At 56.3% G+C, this 17,564-nt stretch overlaps 2 protein-coding genes across 3 annotated transcripts in view; both read right to left on the bottom strand.

Moving 5' to 3' along the window:
- The window catches only part of TFEB (transcription factor EB), a 45,167-nt gene extending 39,491 nt beyond the window's left edge, over window positions 1-5,676 (bottom strand). The window contains exon 1 of one of the 2 annotated variants that reach the window (XM_037842538.1): window positions 5,423-5,676. The gene's annotated coding sequence lies outside the window, so the exon portion shown is untranslated. The remainder of the gene's footprint in view (window positions 1-5,422) is intronic. The other variant, XM_037842537.1, reaches the window with a different exon arrangement.
- Window positions 5,677-7,279: 1,603 nt separating this feature from the next.
- PGC (progastricsin) lies at window positions 7,280-14,613 on the bottom strand. The gene is given in 10 exon segments (XM_037844684.1): window positions 7,280-7,432; window positions 8,188-8,286; window positions 8,921-9,068; window positions 9,655-9,679; window positions 9,682-9,740; window positions 10,821-11,012; window positions 11,350-11,523; window positions 12,377-12,462; window positions 12,844-12,992; window positions 14,535-14,613. Coding segments are annotated over 10 exon segments (1,164 nt in total).
- Window positions 14,614-17,564: the final 2,951 nt, after the last annotated feature.

Here is a 17,564-nt window from a genome sequence, read left to right as displayed (position 1 = left end):
AGCAACCAGAGCCGCCCCAGGGGACAGAAACGTCTAGCCCGGTGGCTGCAGCAGGCCCTGAAGGCAAGGCTGCTGACTGAGACCTTGTCAGACATGCACATTCGTGGGCCCCCTCCACAGCTACTGCATCAGCTACTCCGGGAGAGGGGCCCAGCCATCAGATTCAACAGCTCCTCCGTGTGATTCTGATGCATGATCAAATTTGAAAACCACTAGAGAAAGAGCATTGGAATCTCCTGTGATTTTTTTTTTTAACGCAGATGCCTGGGCCCCGCCCCCGGAAATTCAGAGCCAGCTGCCTTTGTTTACAAGCTCCCCAGGTGGTCACATCACACTGGCAGGGCAACAGTGAGGGGACACATTCCCCTGGTGTCCTGGGAGGGGTGCCTTGATGGAGGGAAGGACTGGTTATGGGGAGGGTGCACACCAGCAGAAGGGACCAGCATGGACCAGGACTAGGAGGAGGGAACACGTACCATGGATTTCTGGACAGGGTCTGTTGGAATCCCTGGATTAAGGCACACGCCATCACATCTTACTCTGGGCTCTCTTCTGTGTGGGTAAGAGCCTGCAAAGCGGCGGTCCCCACCCCCAGGATACCAGGATGGGGGTGGGATGGCCAGAATGCATTTCTCTTCTCCGTTAGGCCCACAGTTAAGAGCCGGGAAATAAAACTGGGGACCGCTTCACCTGCTGCCGCACCTGGCAGCTGCCCTCTACTCTCATCCGCTACCCCCACCCCCCCACCCCCACTGCCAAGTACTTCCTGTGAGTCTGATAAGTCCCGGCTCCTGCCCCATCGCTGGGATTTTATCTCTGCCCTCTGTAGGAACCCAGCCAAGGGGATGGTATCTCTAGTGCATAGACGGTATGTCTGGCGGGCAGCAGGAGGGCAGGGGAGAGCCACAGGCTGGGAGTGGGCTGTACTGGCCAGGCCAGAAGCTGCCCAAGGCATCCCAAGGGACAAGACAGGGGCGGTGGAGATACAGCAGGCCCTGCCAAAGGCCCTATCCCATCTTATTAAATGAGGAGATACGGCTGGGTATGATGCAACAGGGAACGGTGGGGACTGTGGCCACTGAGTCTGCAAAGCCCCACATAAGGCATTTGAAGAGACCTGTTTGCAACTCGGAGATCTTTTATTTCTTTCCTAGAACTCTCTGTGCCTCTATTTCCTCACTTGAAAATGAGACAAACAAATAAATGAATTATAGGGTTAATTATGATAATAACTTGCATTGTTTTGAGTGCTTTTCTCTTCTATTCTAAGTGCTATACATGCATCAATGTACTCAGTCCTCATAGGACTGTCAGGCAGGTGCTACCATAATGCTCACTTTATAGGTATGGAAACTAAGGCCGGCTGAGGTTGTGCAGGTTGCCCGGGGTCACACAGCTAGTAAGTGGCAGAGCCGGGATTCCAAGCCAGGCAACCTGGCCCCAGAGCCCATGCTCTTAACACCCCATAGCTAGGCTGCACTTGGCACAGAGCTCGAAGCACGGTGGCTATGGTTATGTCCCGAGAAAAACTGCCTGGCTGCTCTGCCAGGGCCAGACTTGAGAAAGCTTGAGTCAGTGGATTTCACTAGTCCCCAACTTCCCCCCAGAACCCCTCCTTTCTGAAGCCTCGCTCATCCTGGTGCCTCTGCTAGAGGTCTGTATAGAAGGTTCACATCGAAGGGGGACCCACACATGATCTAGGTTCAAAAATAGGGAAACTGAGGCCCAGAGAGAAGCACGGACCTGCCCCAACCATATGGGGGTGTTGGAAGCAGCACACGGTCTCCTGACTCCTGATTCATTGCTCTTGTCACAACCTTAGCTGCTGTCCCCTCTTACCCATCCATACCCCACAGCGTTCTTCACATCTCATTAAACAAGTACCTGCTGAGGTACTTGCTAATGGATGTGAAGTCCAGGGCACCTCCCCTTCCTGGGCCATCTGAGGTCTCCAAGGAGGCCCAGGAAATCCATCTGAAACCAGTCTCTAACCCTGGCCAGTCAGGACAGGTTCTCACCAGGGTTCCTTTGATCACCTTGTCAGCAGCTTAGGAGTGGCCAGGAGGCAAGCATGGGTCTGCGCTAGGGGCCTCATTAAGTTCTCAGCCCCACTCAGAGCAGGAGACCCTGGAGAGCAAAAAGAAGGTCCCAGCCCTCTTCTGCCAGAAAGAAGAGATCTTTCTTAGGGAATGAAAACATGGACTTTTTGTGTTAGTTGGATATGGGTTAGAATCCCAGTCCTGCCACTTCCAGGTGACTTTAGGCAACTTGCTTAACTTCTCTGATCAGTGTAATGGTCAGTACAATGAAAACAATAATTCCTATCTTACTCTAAACGGTAAACATGCAATAAATGTTGGCAACTATTGTTAGTAACTATATTTTATTATATTATTCTATTATGGCATAAAGAAAATAGGTGAATATTTTATTACTATATATTGTGTTGTTACACTCTCATGACACCCATACATACAGTTCATGTATACCCATGTACCTAGATACCTATAACCTCATAACCACACACACCAACTCACATCAATTACACAACCCCCACACCGACACACATGCAGTCAACAACCCTCCTCTAACACGCCTGTACTTAACCACGTACCAGGCACCACTCCACACCCTTAATCCTCACAACCATCCTGGGAGGTGAGTATGATTTTTCTCTTCCTCCTTTCAGATGGGGATACAGACATTATACACAGACACCCTCACTGTGTCCTGGGATGTGGATGTTTCTGACAGCTCTTGGAACCCTGAACTCCCTCCCTCCATATCTGAGGAGGCCAACCCGATTTCCACAGTCATCGCCAGGGCAGCCCCAAACCGGGCCCCAAGTGCTGACTGCCCTCCATCCCCAGGACAAAGGCCCAAGCTGGTTTTCATGCCAGCTGCAGTCGGGGAAACCCCTGTTGCCGGCAGAAACCAAGTTGACCTTGAAAAGACAGAAGCCAGCAGGTGAGGGGGGTGGCCGGGCCACTCCCTGGGGGGGCAGGTGCTAAGTAACTCTATAAACTCCAGCTAATGATGCAATTACAGCCATAAACAAAGCCCCAGGAGGGAGCAGGGCCAGGAGCTGGACCCTCAAAGGGCAGCCAGGCCTAAGGCCTGGGGGTGCCTCCCACCTACTTCCCAGTTTCCAGGAACAGGCTGAGAGGGAGGCTGCCTAGCGGTGGATGTGGGTGCTGGGCACCCCCACCTCCCCAGGACCCGAGAAGGGCTTCTGCCTGCCCTGGCACATCTCCTGCCCCACTCTGTGAGTCACTTGGCCATCAGTCAGAAGCTCAGCTGGCTCTCCCTGGATCCAGTGCTCACCTGGGGGAATGTTCTCTGCTCCACCCCCTCACCCCTTCCATGGAACCAGGAACCAGGAGACCTGCAGTATTTGGTGCTACCTCAGAGAGCTGAGCTGAGAACAAAATAGCACTGGAGCTGCAACAGGCCTGGTAGATTGTAAGCAGTGTTGGTTTCCACCAGTAGAAGCAGAGCACGGAGTTGAGGTCACCCCAAACACACTTGCCCTTCGTTTACTCCCTCTGATTCGCCAGCTCTCTGCAGTCCTGGCAGCCAGGGAGCAGGCAGTAAGGAGGCCAAGGGAGTTGCTAGTTTTCCCTGGGCTGGGGCTGGGGAAACTGAGGCACATAAAACTACATTCTCTGGCTACCAGGCAGGGCTCCCAAGGCAGCTAAACCTTCTTCCCTTTCCGCTGCCTCTCATCACAGGCCTGTAACTCGTTGCGGACTCCCAACCACACAGTGAGCAGTCTGAGGCAAGCCCAGGGGCCGTCTCCCAGGATGTGCCCAGAGAAAGCCTCCGAGTACCCCCCAAGGAGCCAAGGACTGTGTTCTGGGCGCATTCACATCTGGCTGCCCTAGAAGCCCCAGGCCATGAAATGAAACCAGAGACCAGGCCCCACTGCCCAACTGTCCAAGGGTGCCAGGTCTTAGGCAGCGGAATCTCTACCAGGGCAGGTGCAGGGCCCCCACATGCCAGCGCTCTCACTGGGGCCAAAACTGGCCTTGTCCCCTTCCTGGATCGAATAAGCACCCCCCACACACACTCGGGTTGGGGGCTGGGCGGTAACTAACTAACACTTTTCCCAGCGAGCTCTGAGCCAAAGCACTAAGCTCAAGTTTTGTTCAGACAGGCGAGAGGACCACGGCTGGGGATGATGCGGGTTGGGTAAGGGCAGCGGGTGAGGGGCTGACGGAGAATGGAGTGGGGGCGAGCCCCGGGCAGAGCGGACGCTCGCTAAAGGAGCCCCGCCCCGGGCCCCCTCCCTTCCTCGCCCAGGACGCGGGGCCTGGGCGCGCCGGGCGGCTGCGGCGCGAACCTGCTCGCGCAGCCCAGAGCAGCTTGGGGCAGCGGTGCGTGAAGCCAGAACCCCGAGTCGGGAGGGGGCCGAGAGGCGGGGACCTGGCTGGCATCTGTCGGCTCCCTTCGACGACGCCGGCGCAAGCACCAAGGCCGGAGGGCTGATCCGAATCCGGGGGAGGGAGGGGGTGAAGGGGTGCTGATTTGGGGGGCGGGACAGCCTGGTGTTGGGCGGTGCGGACTCCCGAGAGAGGGGAAAGGAAGCGTATTTTCCTGGATTCGGAATCCAGAACTGGGGGAAGAGGGAAGGGACGGCGTGGTGTCGGGCCAGTGCCTTGGAGCTTTCATGAAAGCAAAAAAAAAAGCGTACGCTTCGGCGTTGGGGTTCCCTAGGGTGACGGAATAATGTGAGGGGGAGAAAAAGTCTGCGCTCAGGAACACCAGGGTGCAGCAGCACGGGCAGCCTCTTACCGGAGGCCGAGGGGGTGGAAGGAACGGCAAGGGAAGGAGGGATGGTACTTCCACCCGCCCCCCGCCCAGCAGCCCAGCCCCCGGGGCGTGGCGCCGCTCGGATCCTCCCACCCCCCCGGACCATCCAGGCGGGGCCTTTCCCGGCGGGACTCGGCCCCCGCACACCGCCCCTATTCCCGACCCCCTCCCCCGCATCACCCGCCCAGCAGCATCCGGTGGCGGGGGGGCGGGGGCGCCGGGCCCACGCGTCTCAAACTTCTTGCAAGTTCACTCCCACGCCTCCCGCCCCTTCGACTTACTGCGCCTGGGTTGGGAAGGCCCACGCCCGCCCCGGCCCCTCCCGCCCGGTTACATAAGGTCGTAAAGAAGCCGCCCCCGGCCCAGGCGTCAAAGGAACAGGCGGAGGGGTTCCCGGGCGCGGGGCGCAGCGTCGCTCCGACCACGCGCCGGGCGCCCCGGGCTGGACGGACAACAGGGCGGGTGGCGGAGCAGCGCATACGGTCCCACTCCCATCTCCACCCCGCACCCCCCACCCACCTGTCTCCGGGACCCACAGGATGGAGACGGGGGAGCCTGGGTCGGGGGTCCCTGGTCCTCCGCGCGCCCCGAGTCTCCCAACTCCTCTCACCTCGCTTTGAAGGTCAGTCTGTCCGCCGCCCGCACACCGCGGCTCCGGCAACTTGTCCAAGTTCAGGTGCCCGGCCGCGAGTTGCGCCTGCCACCCGCTCCTGTGTTCCTCCGGCTCCGCGCCACCCGGGCACCCGCCCCGTCCGACCTTCCCGCCGCCGCCGTGGCCACAGCTCCCTGTGTCCCGCCCGCGGCCGCCGCCTCCGCTGTCACCGAGCCCCGCGCCCGGCGCCCGGGCTCCGGCTGTCACTCCGCGCCCACTTCCCGCCGCGCCCGGCAGAGGGCAGCACCCACCCCCGCGGTCCCGCCCCACCCCGTCCGCCCCACCCACTGCCGACCTGCCGCGACGCCCACTGGGAAGCGTAGTCCTTGCTGCGGCCCCCGCTAGGCACGCCGGGACTTGTAGTCCGCGACCTGCAGGAAATTAGTGTTTAACTCCTAACCTTGGTTCCAGTTTGTTTCTGCCTCTTTTGCAGGTTTCTTTTCTCAGTTAGTGATATGCCAAACCAGAGCTTACAGCAATACTCCGTGTGGCCTGTCTATCCCAGAGAGGGGTCTGCAGCAGTTTGTCTTTCCAGAAGTCTGGGAAAGATGTAAAGTCCCAAATGGTGTGCTGTTACTATAGAAACTCCTCCATAGCAAACCCCATTTGCCCTCTCGGGTTGGAGAAGGGTGCAGGACCTGTTTTTTCACTTGCCCCTGACATAAAGGGTAGGGTTCGGGTCAGCCTGGTGAAGGGCAGGGTCCAATACAACTGTAGAACGGACTCCCCCACCCCCACCCCCATTATAGGCTCTCCCTTTACATCCCTTCCCATCTAGCCCACATCAGCCTGAACTTGCTGGTACCCCTCCCCCCTGTTGCTGGAAGGAATTTTTCTGATCTCTTTCCTTGTCACCTTACCCTTTTGAAAGTCCCAGGGTGCTGGGCCATCATTCTTCCAGCTTCTCCCCGTACCGTGTTGAACCAGGTTTCTGGGCCTTTTGTTAGGAGGGCTCTATGGAGAACAAGGGTGAAATCCAGAGGGACAAGACTTACTGAGCTGGTAAGGGCAGGTGGGCTTGAGTTCCATGTAATTCAAGTGATTATCCCTCTTGTCCACAGTTGAGAGCCAGCTGTCCTTCAGCTACAGACCCTGAGACCTAGGGGTCAGCTCAACTCAGCCCAGGCCTTCTGAAGCCCTACTGGAGGCAGGTTCTAGCATCTCCCTCCGCCCTAAAGGACCACGTGATGTTGCAAGTGCACAGAGGCATTCAAGCTCTCCTCAGAAAACTCCTGGTCCAAACTTGATCAGCACTTGGGGAGACTGAGGCTTAGAGTTGGGATATGTCAGACTTCTAGTCTCACTGCTAGTGGACAAGTGTGTGGGCCCCAAAGCCACTGAGTTAGTTCTGGTGATATTTGGTAAATGAGGTCAGCGAGATATTTCAGTTTGTTGGAGTAGGGCCCCTATGCCCATCACAAAAAAAAATGCCCCCTTGATGCCATTTCCACTGTCTTCCACCTCCAGAGGGAAGCTGTGAACAGACTCTAAGCCCTGGGGGGTTAAGGGGCCATCCCCAAGAAACCTTTCAACCACTCAGAGAGAACATGATCCATCAGAGGCAAATTTGCCCCTGATCCTCACTCCCCCCATTCCCTGAGATCAAGACCTGCCTTACAAGTCACGATCCTCCAAAAACAACAGGCTGGCCAACATGGGGAAGAACTATTTATTGTTAGACAAAGTCCAGAATAGAATCCAGAAAGGGAAGGCCAAATTCAGAGAGGAAGCACAGTGAAAACCCTTATGGGAGGGGGGTAAGCGGGGGGAAAGGTGGACAGAAAAGAAGGGAGCCCAGGAGTCCAGGCAGTGAGTCTAAGCAGCAGTGGCAAAACCCACCCTATTGTTGCCCATGTCATAGACGGAATAGTAGGACCTGAGGAAGACATCCCCGAGGATCCACAGGGGCTGGCCATTCTGGGAGGACAGGTAGGTGGGCTCCACCCCCACAGTGCAGGAGTCACTGTTCTGCTTGACACAAAAGGGTGTCACTCATTCATTCATTCATTCACACGCGGACTGGGCCCCGCTCAGCCCTGACTCCCAGGCAGGGGCATAAATGCAGGGAAGGGAGCCAGGGACTCTGCCCTTAGGGGCTCACAAGCCAGCCAGGCTGCCAGAGCAGGGGCTGGTGGGAGAGAATTTCTAGAATGTGGAAACACAGGCTGCTGTGGCCTTCTGTGGGGTCCCCTTTACTCGGGTGGGAAATGTCCTCTCCCAGGCCTCCTTCCTGCTCCCAATTTTGAAGCAGTTCTGCCTGGCAGTAAACCTGTGGAGCCAGACCAACCTGGATTCAAGTCCCAGCTTTACCCTGAGCAGCTGTGTAACTTTGAGTCAGTCACTTAATCTCTCTGATCCTCCAAGTTCTCATTTGTAGAATAGAAATGAGTATCTCCCTCATTGAATGTTGTGAAAATTAAGCAAAGTGCTTCACACAGTGGCTGGTGCATAGTAAGTGCTCATCAAAAAGCCCAGGGCCTCTCCCTACTAATTAATAAAATGAATTAATACCAAATGAGACTTCAATTTCAAGCCTAGTTCCAGGTAACAATCAATGAATGGGGTACATAAATTAGTGTTGTGAGGAGTTGGACAATAGCACAAGGTAAGGACCACCCCACCACTGGCCCGCGTCCTCCACCCCCCTCCCACCCCCTGCCCTGCCCTTTCCTCCCACCCCCATCAAGCCCCTGATGGCCCAGGCAACAGGAAGCAGGACTCACCGTAAGGATGTAGGCAGAGGGTGGCAGAGGGAACTGGACGCCATCGATGATGAAGGTGAAAGTGGGCAGGCTCTGGATGTTGGCACAGTCCACGGCATGCTGTGGAGAGGAACAGGGCCCAGATTGCCTCATCTTCCACCCAGCAGTACCCCCGGGTCAGGTTGCAGGATGGAGCCCCAGGGCCTGCTTTTGGACCAGATGATGCCACGTCAGGGGGAAGTCGAGGGCATTCCTCACGTGAACTCGCGCACGGTGGGTGGGATCTGGGGAGACCTGAAAATCTCCCCCCACTGCAGAAATATTACTCTCACCTGAATTTCCTCCATGAGAGATCAAATCTCTCCTTTTCAAACACACAGATCTGTAGGAAGAGTAGCCCATCCATCTTCCAAGGTGAGTGGGAACGTGCTAACTAGGCAAACCCTTTCCTGGGCACAGGGGAGGGGGGGCGGCAGGAGGGCATTGTCCTGTAGAGGTGAGGGAGGTTTGGAAGTCAAGGGCTACCTACATTCCTGTTATTTTGTTTTTACCCCAAAGCCTGACAAGTGTTTGATCTGTTTTCTGTGAGTGGCTGCAGCTCAAAGAATAGCTTGCCTCATAGTAGCCTCTCTAGGCCCGCTCAGCACAGACATGGGGTCAAGAATCTGCTTCCGTGCTCCCCAGAGAAACCACAGATGCCTCTGGTCTGGCCTTTTGCAGGGAAGAGGGGCACCCCTGCACCCCCTAGACCCACTTCTCCGTGCTGGTTCTCCTGGGCCCCCATGGCCTGCAGGAAGGCAGTCAGGTACCCCTGGGGCATGGTGAGCGGAGAGATGCCTGTGTCCACAATGGCCTGGCAGCCGTGGGAGCACCAGACAGAGGCCTGGCCACTGATGAGGAACCTGGGATGAACAAGCAGCCTCAGCACCCCACCAGCTAAGGGCAACCAGGGCCTGGCCTTCCCCCTCAATAGAGGGAAAGACAGCTACAACCATAGAATCCAGGTGCCCTTCGGGAAGAGAAGGACCCTGCAGAGGTCAATTCAGCCATCCCCCTGCCTCACAGCATACCAGAGTCTACCCAAGGCCTCCTAAACAGCCATGGTATGCTCTTTTTAAAAATTTCCCAGGAATGGGCTAGAAATATCGAAAGCCGGGCCCACGGATTTGCTCTAAGTACCTTGAGCATATTAGTTCCCCCCGCCAAGCACCCCAATTTCCAATCTGTAAACTCAGGGGCTAGGGCTACAGGATCTCTTAACATCTGGGGTGCCTAGTCCTCCCTGTCCCCACCCCACCCCTCTTCTCTAGGCTGAGCGTGGCCTGGACGGTCCAGCAGAGGGCAGCTGCAGCTTTGTGGGTGCAGGCCTGGGAGGTCCTCGTCCCCCACCCACCCAGCACCGCCTGAATATGTGTGTGACGTTCAGGGCAGGGCTTTGAAGCCTGCACCAGGGATGAGCCACCTTCCCAGGCCCCGCCACAGACTCACTCCTCAATGCCAATCTGCCAGTAGAGTACAGGCTGTTGTCCACTCCTCCGAAAATGACTGCTCCGGCATCCTGAGAGCTCTGCTTGCTGAGGAGACAAAGGGACAGGTGGTCAGCAAGAGGCTGGGGAACAAACACTCCCTGCTGGAGCAAAATAGAGTTCCCTCTCTGGTTCCAGACTGGGGCTCCCTGTGGGCAGGGCTGTGTCCCCCTCAGACTGGGGCTCCCCTGGGGCAGGGCCGTGTCTCCCCTTAGACTGGGGCTCCCTGGCCTCTCAGAATTTCCAGGGCCTCAGGGTGCCAAGAGATGCTGCCCCATAAGGTCCTGCGTCTGCAGAAGCTGCTGGTTCTCCGGCCTCCTGATCCTGCCCCCACTCTGCTCTCCTCTGCTTCTCTCACTTCTTGACTCTGGTGAACGTGTCACCGGGAGATCTGCAGGATATGAAAAGAGGTAGGGGGAGAGGGGAGGACATTTGTTGTTTGTTTCAGAGGCCCCCGTGGTGGCCGAATCTGAATGTGGAACTGGGCAGAGTATCTGAAGGCTGTAGAGTAATAGTAAACAGAGGCAGAGAGTAAGTCAGCAACGATAGTAACAGGGAATATTGCTGAAAATCAGATTCGAGTGATTATACCTCAGATGGCAGATGCTAACTGTGACAGGCCCATGGGCACTTAGCGGTGGCTTGTGTTTGCTGGCCGTGATAACAATTTGTTGGAGTTAATGCTGGACCTAGACCAGAAGACTCCAGGGCCTGGCTGGAACAATAGATCAAAGGAGATGGAGCCATAGATTACTATACAAAAGAGGTGTTCCGCTAGGAAACATTTGGTCAGAAGGAAGTGAGCTAACTGGGGCCCTGGCAGGAGATCCATCCAAGAGGTGCTGGAATCTGAGCAAGGAAACTCAAAGCCTGAAGTGGGGAGAGATTCTGTTCTGGCCAAAGAAAAGTCAGAGTGGGCTGGGGATAGATGAGGGGTGGTGGGGGATGGATGGGGGTAGCCAGGGAAAGGCGTCCGGGAGCCCAGGAGGAAAGACCCTAGTTTTTCTGGAGTGCCTGGACCCAGGTGCCTGCTGGGAGGCCTCCAAACCCCGGAGCACTGAGCCTTGGTGGTCCAGGGCTGCAAGGGGGGTGGGCTAGGAGCTGGGGACTGGCTGGGCAGAGCCTCACCTGCTGAGGTAGACGCTGAAGACAGGGCTGGTGAGCGCATCCTCCTGCAGCATGCCCTGCAGGGCTGTGGTGGCCCCATCCACCAACAGGGAGGGGTAGGGCATGCCCATGATGCCGTCAAACTGTGCGTAGATGAAATTGGTACCCGGCTCCGTCTCGTTCAAGCCGAACTCCTGTTTGGGGACCCGGATGCTCTGGACCTGGAGGGGTGCAGGGTAGGGGAGAGGTGATGAGGCCCCGTTCTCCATCCCTCCTTTGCCTCTGCTCCTTCCCTTGTGGGCAGGTCTTGCAAGAGCCCCCTCATCTTCCCAGAAGCCTTCCCTGACTGCCAAGCACTGCCCCCCACACTCCCTTCTCCCACTTCTCTCAACTCCCCAGGCTTTCCGCTCCTTAAGCGTAAATTATCAGGGTGTCCCCAATGCCTGGCACAGGCTGGCCCTCAATGAATGTGAGGTGAGTAAATGAATGCGCCCATTTTGCTGATTTTCTGACCCGTACAGTAGAGTGCTGGGTGTTTTCCCATCAGCACCCACTCATGGTCAGAGTGTCATAGCCCAACAAGCCAGTGAGGCTGCCGCTGCCGTACTGCAGGGAGAAGGTCTGCCCTTTGGTGGAACAGGTGGACGACTGGTTGGAGTTGAAGCCGGGGTGGCTGGCTGCAGGGGGACGAGGACACGGGAGGGTTAGGTGGGTAGATGGGGGACTGCCCCCCTCTGCCTCTCAGCCTGTGCTCCTCCGCCCACCCTGTTCAGCAAGTCTGGGGGCAGGGGCAGCTGAGGTGCCCCACATTGGAATGCCCATGGGAGCTGGCCAGTCTTGGCCCCAAGGCCCACTCTGACTTACAGACTCTCAGGCTGCCCCAGCGCTGTGGCATCCCTGCAGGCAGTGTGGCATAGAATCCATTTCCGGATCCCTGGCCCTAGCAGAGGGCCTGGCACACTGTGGTGCCGGGGAGTTACTCATTAGATGGAGGAATGAATGAACCTCCTGGGCACCCCAGCCCTCACCTCTTCAAGAAGGTGGCCATCCATGATGCAGAGATAGCAGGGTGGCAGGGGACAGTGAGGGACCCCTTGGACCAGAGGTGTCAGGACCCAAGGCCCAAGGCTTTGGAGGAGCCAGCACAGCCTTAAGGAAGTAACTATCACCTGTCACCCAATATGGCTACAGGACAGGGCCACATCCTCTATTTTTCTCTCATGTCCCTTGGAGGCACTCAGTGAGAACTTAGTAACTGATAGTAACTGATGGAGTGGAGTGAAATCAAATGCTGTAGAATTGAGTGGGGTGGAGTGGAGTGGAAATGACTCACATGGAATGGGATGGCATTGCCCAGAGCTACTAGAATGGAGTAGAATGAAATAAAATGGAACGGAGTAGAGGGGTGGGATGGAGCAGACCAAGGGATGCATTTTGGTGAGCAGGGAAGGCAGATGCCTGCCACCTGGATCTTGGACAAGTCCCTAGCCCTGTCCAGGGGCTGAAGTTCCCAGCATCCCCTGACGAAGTGGGGCCCCTCCCCTGCCCTGCCTGCCCCCTCCTCTGCCCAGCCCAGCACCCACAGGTTGGAGGAGCCAGTGTCAAAGAGAACCAGGAAGTTCTGGTCTGGAGTTCCAATGCTGATCTCACCAAAGTAGGAAGCCTGGAGGGGCACGGGGCAGCTGTTAGCTCTGGAGAGATCCAGGGGAACATCAGGGCCAGCCTCTTTCATGGACAGGGCAGGGAAGGCTCAAGCCCCTGCCCTACAGCCGGCACCAGAAGCAGGGGCCCGAGTCCTCCCTCCACACCTGCCCAGAACCCAGGGACCGTCAGTCTGTGCCTGCCCAGGGCAGCAGCAAAGGTTTCTGTGGGCTTGGCTGCCGGATCAGCACAGGCCGCTCCCCATGCTCTGCCCAAACAGCCACTTGTGGGCAGGGGGTCCAGGCTGACACATCTCATAGAAGGAGGCAGGCCACGGGGCAGGGACGGAGGAGCTGCCTTTGGTGGCGGGGAGAGGGGCAGCCCCGGACAGGCCAGCACTCACGTCCATGTAGGCCATGGGCTTGTCGGCCACGCTGAAGTCACTGAAGCAGTACTTCTGGGTGGGGTCGTACTTGTGGGTCTTCAGGAACTGGACCAGCACACCCTTCTCCTTCATGACCTCGTGGATGGACTTCAGTTTCTTCAGGGTGACTCTGCAGCAGGGCTGGGGTCAGGGCAGGGCCCGCCCCTCCCCACGGTACTTCTGAGCACCACAGTCTTGTCTCTCTCCACCCCTGACCTCACCTCCATCTCTCTGCCACCCCCTCTGGCTTGTGCGTGTGTCTCTCTGTCTCTCCCTGTCTCTGTCTCGGCCTTTTTCTCTCTGTTTCCATCTCTGTGTCTCTCTGTCCCTCCCCTCTCTCCTTCTTCTCTTTCTCTTTCTCCTCCTCCTCAGGGCCTGCTCTGAAACACTGAACTTCACCCATGTGTGCCCCCACCCTGTCTCCAGGGCCCTCACATCTTGGGGCCCTCCACCCTCAAATATCCCATAAATTTCTTCCAGAAAGAGGAGAGGGCCTTCAGGCAGTGACCTTCTCAGGACGAGTGCTTTGTTTATGTAAAGCGTTTCAGAGATGGCAAAGTTCCCCCCAGAGACAGTCCCCTCTTCTGGTGGGCTCACAGGACCTGGTGCCGGTGGAACCTGAGCGAGAGTGGCCCAATGTGAGACACTGGGACCCACACCAGGCGGGACTAGGAGACGGTCTGGTCCTGCCCCTGCACTAACAGCCCACAGTGCTCCTCTCCAGACGCTGGGATCATGGGCAGGCCGGCCTGGGGGGTTTGGGCCCAGATCGGTTTGGGAGTTGGCACTCACGAAGTGTGGGTTTCTGCCCGCTCACCAGTGCCCATCCCCCTGGGTTTTCCTTCTCCCAGCCCTGCTCACTGCCATGGCCCCACCGGGCCCACCAGGCCCTGCTCCAAGGCTCCGGAATCCCTGCTCCCTTCACTTCTTTCCCTGTCTGAAGCCCTGTTCCCTGGGGACCCGGCCTCCTCCACTAATTCTCTGCTAACCCCAGTCATGCTGAGCCCTGGAGACTGACAGTAGCGTAATGCTGAGCACCTCCACAGAACTGGCCTATTAAAAGCAGTTTCTGAGTAAGCCGTCCCTTCGCCTCAGGATTCACTCTTCAATGGGGCATAGCCAGCGGTGCGGCCACTGGGTGCCTTCCTGACGTCCGTGAACATTGCCACTCACCTCTTCACGAGGGGTGGCCTCACCCCCCTTCTGACACCTCAGCATGTAGAGCTTTACATTTACCGGGGTTTCCACTGAGATGTTTTCGACATCTACTAGAGTGACCAATTAAACTTTTGGACCCCTAAGGAAATTTTTAGAAAGTTCCATATTCAGAAATAATCGTTCCCTTCTATAGGAAGAAACCACACGCTCCAGACAGGCTCTGCTTGGGCAGTAGTCACACCAGTGGCTTATGCATCTCGATTTGGGTCCATCTTTTCTCGTCAGTTGGGGGAAGGGACTGTGCCTCTCCTTTTGACTGGAAGTTGCCTGAGGGCAGGGGTTGTATCTTCTCCCTTCACCCCTGAGTCTGTCCAACACCAGGAAAGGCAGCCATCTGTGCTGCTTGGAGAATGGTAGCTGGGAGGGGGTGTCCCCTGGCCGGGCAGCCCCTCACCAGCTCCGGTCTCCCACCCGGGTTCCCTGCTCCCTGCCCCAGCAGCCCGGCCCCAGACTCACTTGACCACTGGTCGCCTCCTTGAGCTGGAGGCAGACCAAGGCCGCCACCATCCACTTCAGGATGCCGATTCCCATCTAGCCGCAGAGGAAAAGCCACGCTGAGGTCTGCAATCGCGGTCGAGTGAAGGTCTGGGCGTTCCTTCTGCCTTTATACCCCCGGGATCTACCCCAGACCCCTGCTTCCCTGCCCTGGGCAAGCATGACCCCAACCCCCGGGGGTACCCTGTGCTCCAGGTATCAGTTATTTTTGTGTATTTTTCCCTCTGGTGGGTGGCTGCCAAGGACATTTCATCTTATTGACTTTTTAATATTTTTTAATATAAGCAACAGAGGCCAGAAGGTGCAAGCGATAGGAGAGAACAAAGTTGCTGTAAGATGGAGCAGCAAAGATTACTCTTTGTCCAGGAACCAGAAGCATGATGCAGGCCTCTTTGAGGTGAGGGATGGAGAAGACCAGAGGCAAGGTGAGGGATCCAGGTTCCCAACCTCAGCACCAGGGATATCTGAGGCTGGAAAATTCCTTGTGGTGGGCACTATCCTGTGCATTGTAAGATGTTTAGCAGCATCCCTGACCTCTGCCCTCTGGATGCAGCAGAAGCCCTCCCTCCCCCTGTTGTGACAACCAAAAACGTCTCCAGGATTCTCCAGATGTCCCCTGGGAGGGCAAAATCATTGAGACCCGTTGGTCTAGTGGTGATGCACTCAGAAGTCTGATTCAAGTCCTGGTTCCCAGCACCCTCAAACCCTTGAGTGATGGAATAAGGGGTGTCTGGGAATGATGGGGTCGGTAGCTGTGATGATGGTGGTGATAATGGTGGTGGTGAGGATAGTGCTGGTGGTGGAACTGGGATGCCAATGGCTGAAGTCAGAGCTATTCAGGGATACTTGGGAGGCTTTCAAGATCCAATGGGGCATCTGCAGAAATTTTTGTCATAATTTCTTTATTCAACAAGTGCTTAGGACACATTTGCAGTGTTAAGCTGCACCAGCTTCAGGTTGTGTCTCTCTTATCAGACAAGAATGACAAGAGGCCGGGGACAGGAGCATGACAAGAGGGGACATGCCTGCCCCTTGCTCTTCATTCTCTCTCTTCTCTGGTTCCAAACCTCCCCCTGTCCCTCCAATGTCCTCCTCCCAAGCCCTTGTCTGCCCTTTTTCCTGCCCTCAAGTCTGATTATCCTGTCCCTCTATCCTTCATCTCGGTGTCCTCCCTGCTTCCCAGCCACAAGCTTCCCATTGCCCGAGGTGACCTGGAGCTGGCCCAGCACCCACTACCCTGGAACAGGACAGCTTTTCATATTGGAGTGAGTGGAAAAAGTCCCCCATGGCAACACCCTCTCTGCCCCCTCATACCCTGCTCTCAGGGCTCCAGATTGGTCAGGCCCTCAGGCCCCAGGTGGAAGGCCAGGCCCAGGCCTGCCAGACACCGATATCATCCAGCCAGTGGGGGATTTTCCGCTCTGGCCTCAGCCACCCACTGCCCAGCCAGAGCCCTGGAGTCTCCCCCAGCCTTGTATTGAGGGAAGGGAAACAGGGGGCTTGAGCTCGGGCTGGCCTGGCACAGAGCAGGAGATACCTGCCTGATTGTGGCTCAAAGCCAAGTCAGCTCCCATTCCTCCCTGCAGGCCCCAGAGACACATTGGACTTTGGGACAGAAGGCAGAGTAGGGAGTGCCTAGGTAGAGGGATCCCTAGATTTGGAAGAGCAGACAAAAGAAATTTATAGGATCCCTGAGAACTTGCCACATCCTACGGATAGAACAGAATTTTATGGGATCCCATAAAGTGAGACCTACCAGACTACCAAACACAGGCCTCCAGGGACCCTTTCCTCCTCCAGTAGGCTCCAGGACCAAACAGTCTGACAGCTGCCAGGCTAACCTTCCCCAAACCCCAGCCCCCCACATCCCTTCTGCGTGTCCCTGGCCTACTGCATCAAGCCAGGGCATCTGTGTGTGGATGCTAGGTCCTTGGGGTCTGCAGCCGCTGCCTTCCCAAGCTGAACCGCCAGCACCTCGGTCTCCCCAGGGTCCTCCAGGTATCCCAAGTCCACTTCTGCCCCATCGCCACCTAGTCCCCCTTACCTGGAAAGCCCCACTTCAAATTGTGCCCATCTCTCAAACCTCTCCTTCTAGAGCCAAGGATCCACAAAGTCCAGGGACACCATAGGAGTCATCTAGGTCTACTTCCTACCGAGTGTAGATGTCCCAGGAGGCCTTACCCGCTGGCTCCACCTGAGTTCATCTTCTACCCCTACACTCTACACAAACAGAGCAGTGGGTGCCCTCCCCTCGGTGCCTCACACTGTCTAGGACCTCTCTCCAGGTGTTTCCTGAGTATGTGTCCTCTCCCCATCTACAAGAAGCTCCTAGACAGCAGAGACTGAGACTGGCCCAGAGTTCAGGAAATCCTGCACGGTAGATGGAGCCCAGGGTGTTGTTCTAAATGGTGCTGAGTTACATCATCCATACTCCATTATCCCGGGGCTTTGATGACCACCCCATTCCCCAAAGGGATCTTGTCAAAACCCAGGAAGGAGGCATTTCCCCATCACCCTCTAATCTCATAGTTCACCACCTGCCTCAATGTGGCTAACTTAAAAAAAACCCAACTTGTCATCCTGGCTCTCAGGACACCCTAGATCTGGCCCCTTCCAACATTTCCGAGCTCATCTTCCATGAGCTATACATAAACTCTATCCTCTACCCATAGTGACCACCTTGCTTTCTCCTGAGGAGACCTGTTATTTTCCAACCTCCATGCCTTTATCTGTCTTCCATCTGGAACATACTTCCCAAGTATCTCCACCTTCAAAATCTCATCCTTGAGAAAATCTTCTTGACCAAAAGGGAGAAGTGAAATGAAACAAAGTTTCAGTGGCTGAGAGATTTCAAATGGGGTCACTCTGGATGACATTCTCATGCACTATAAAGATATCCCTTTTTAGGTTTCAGTGTATTGGAATAGCTAGAAATAAATACCTGAAACTATCAAACTGCAACCCAGTAGCCGTGATTCTTGAAGATG

Source organism: Choloepus didactylus, chromosome 7, assembly GCF_015220235.1.
Source record: "Choloepus didactylus isolate mChoDid1 chromosome 7, mChoDid1.pri, whole genome shotgun sequence".
Classification (NCBI taxonomy): domain Eukaryota; kingdom Metazoa; phylum Chordata; class Mammalia; order Pilosa; family Megalonychidae; genus Choloepus; species Choloepus didactylus.
This window is presented reverse-complemented; position numbering and strand designations above follow the sequence as displayed.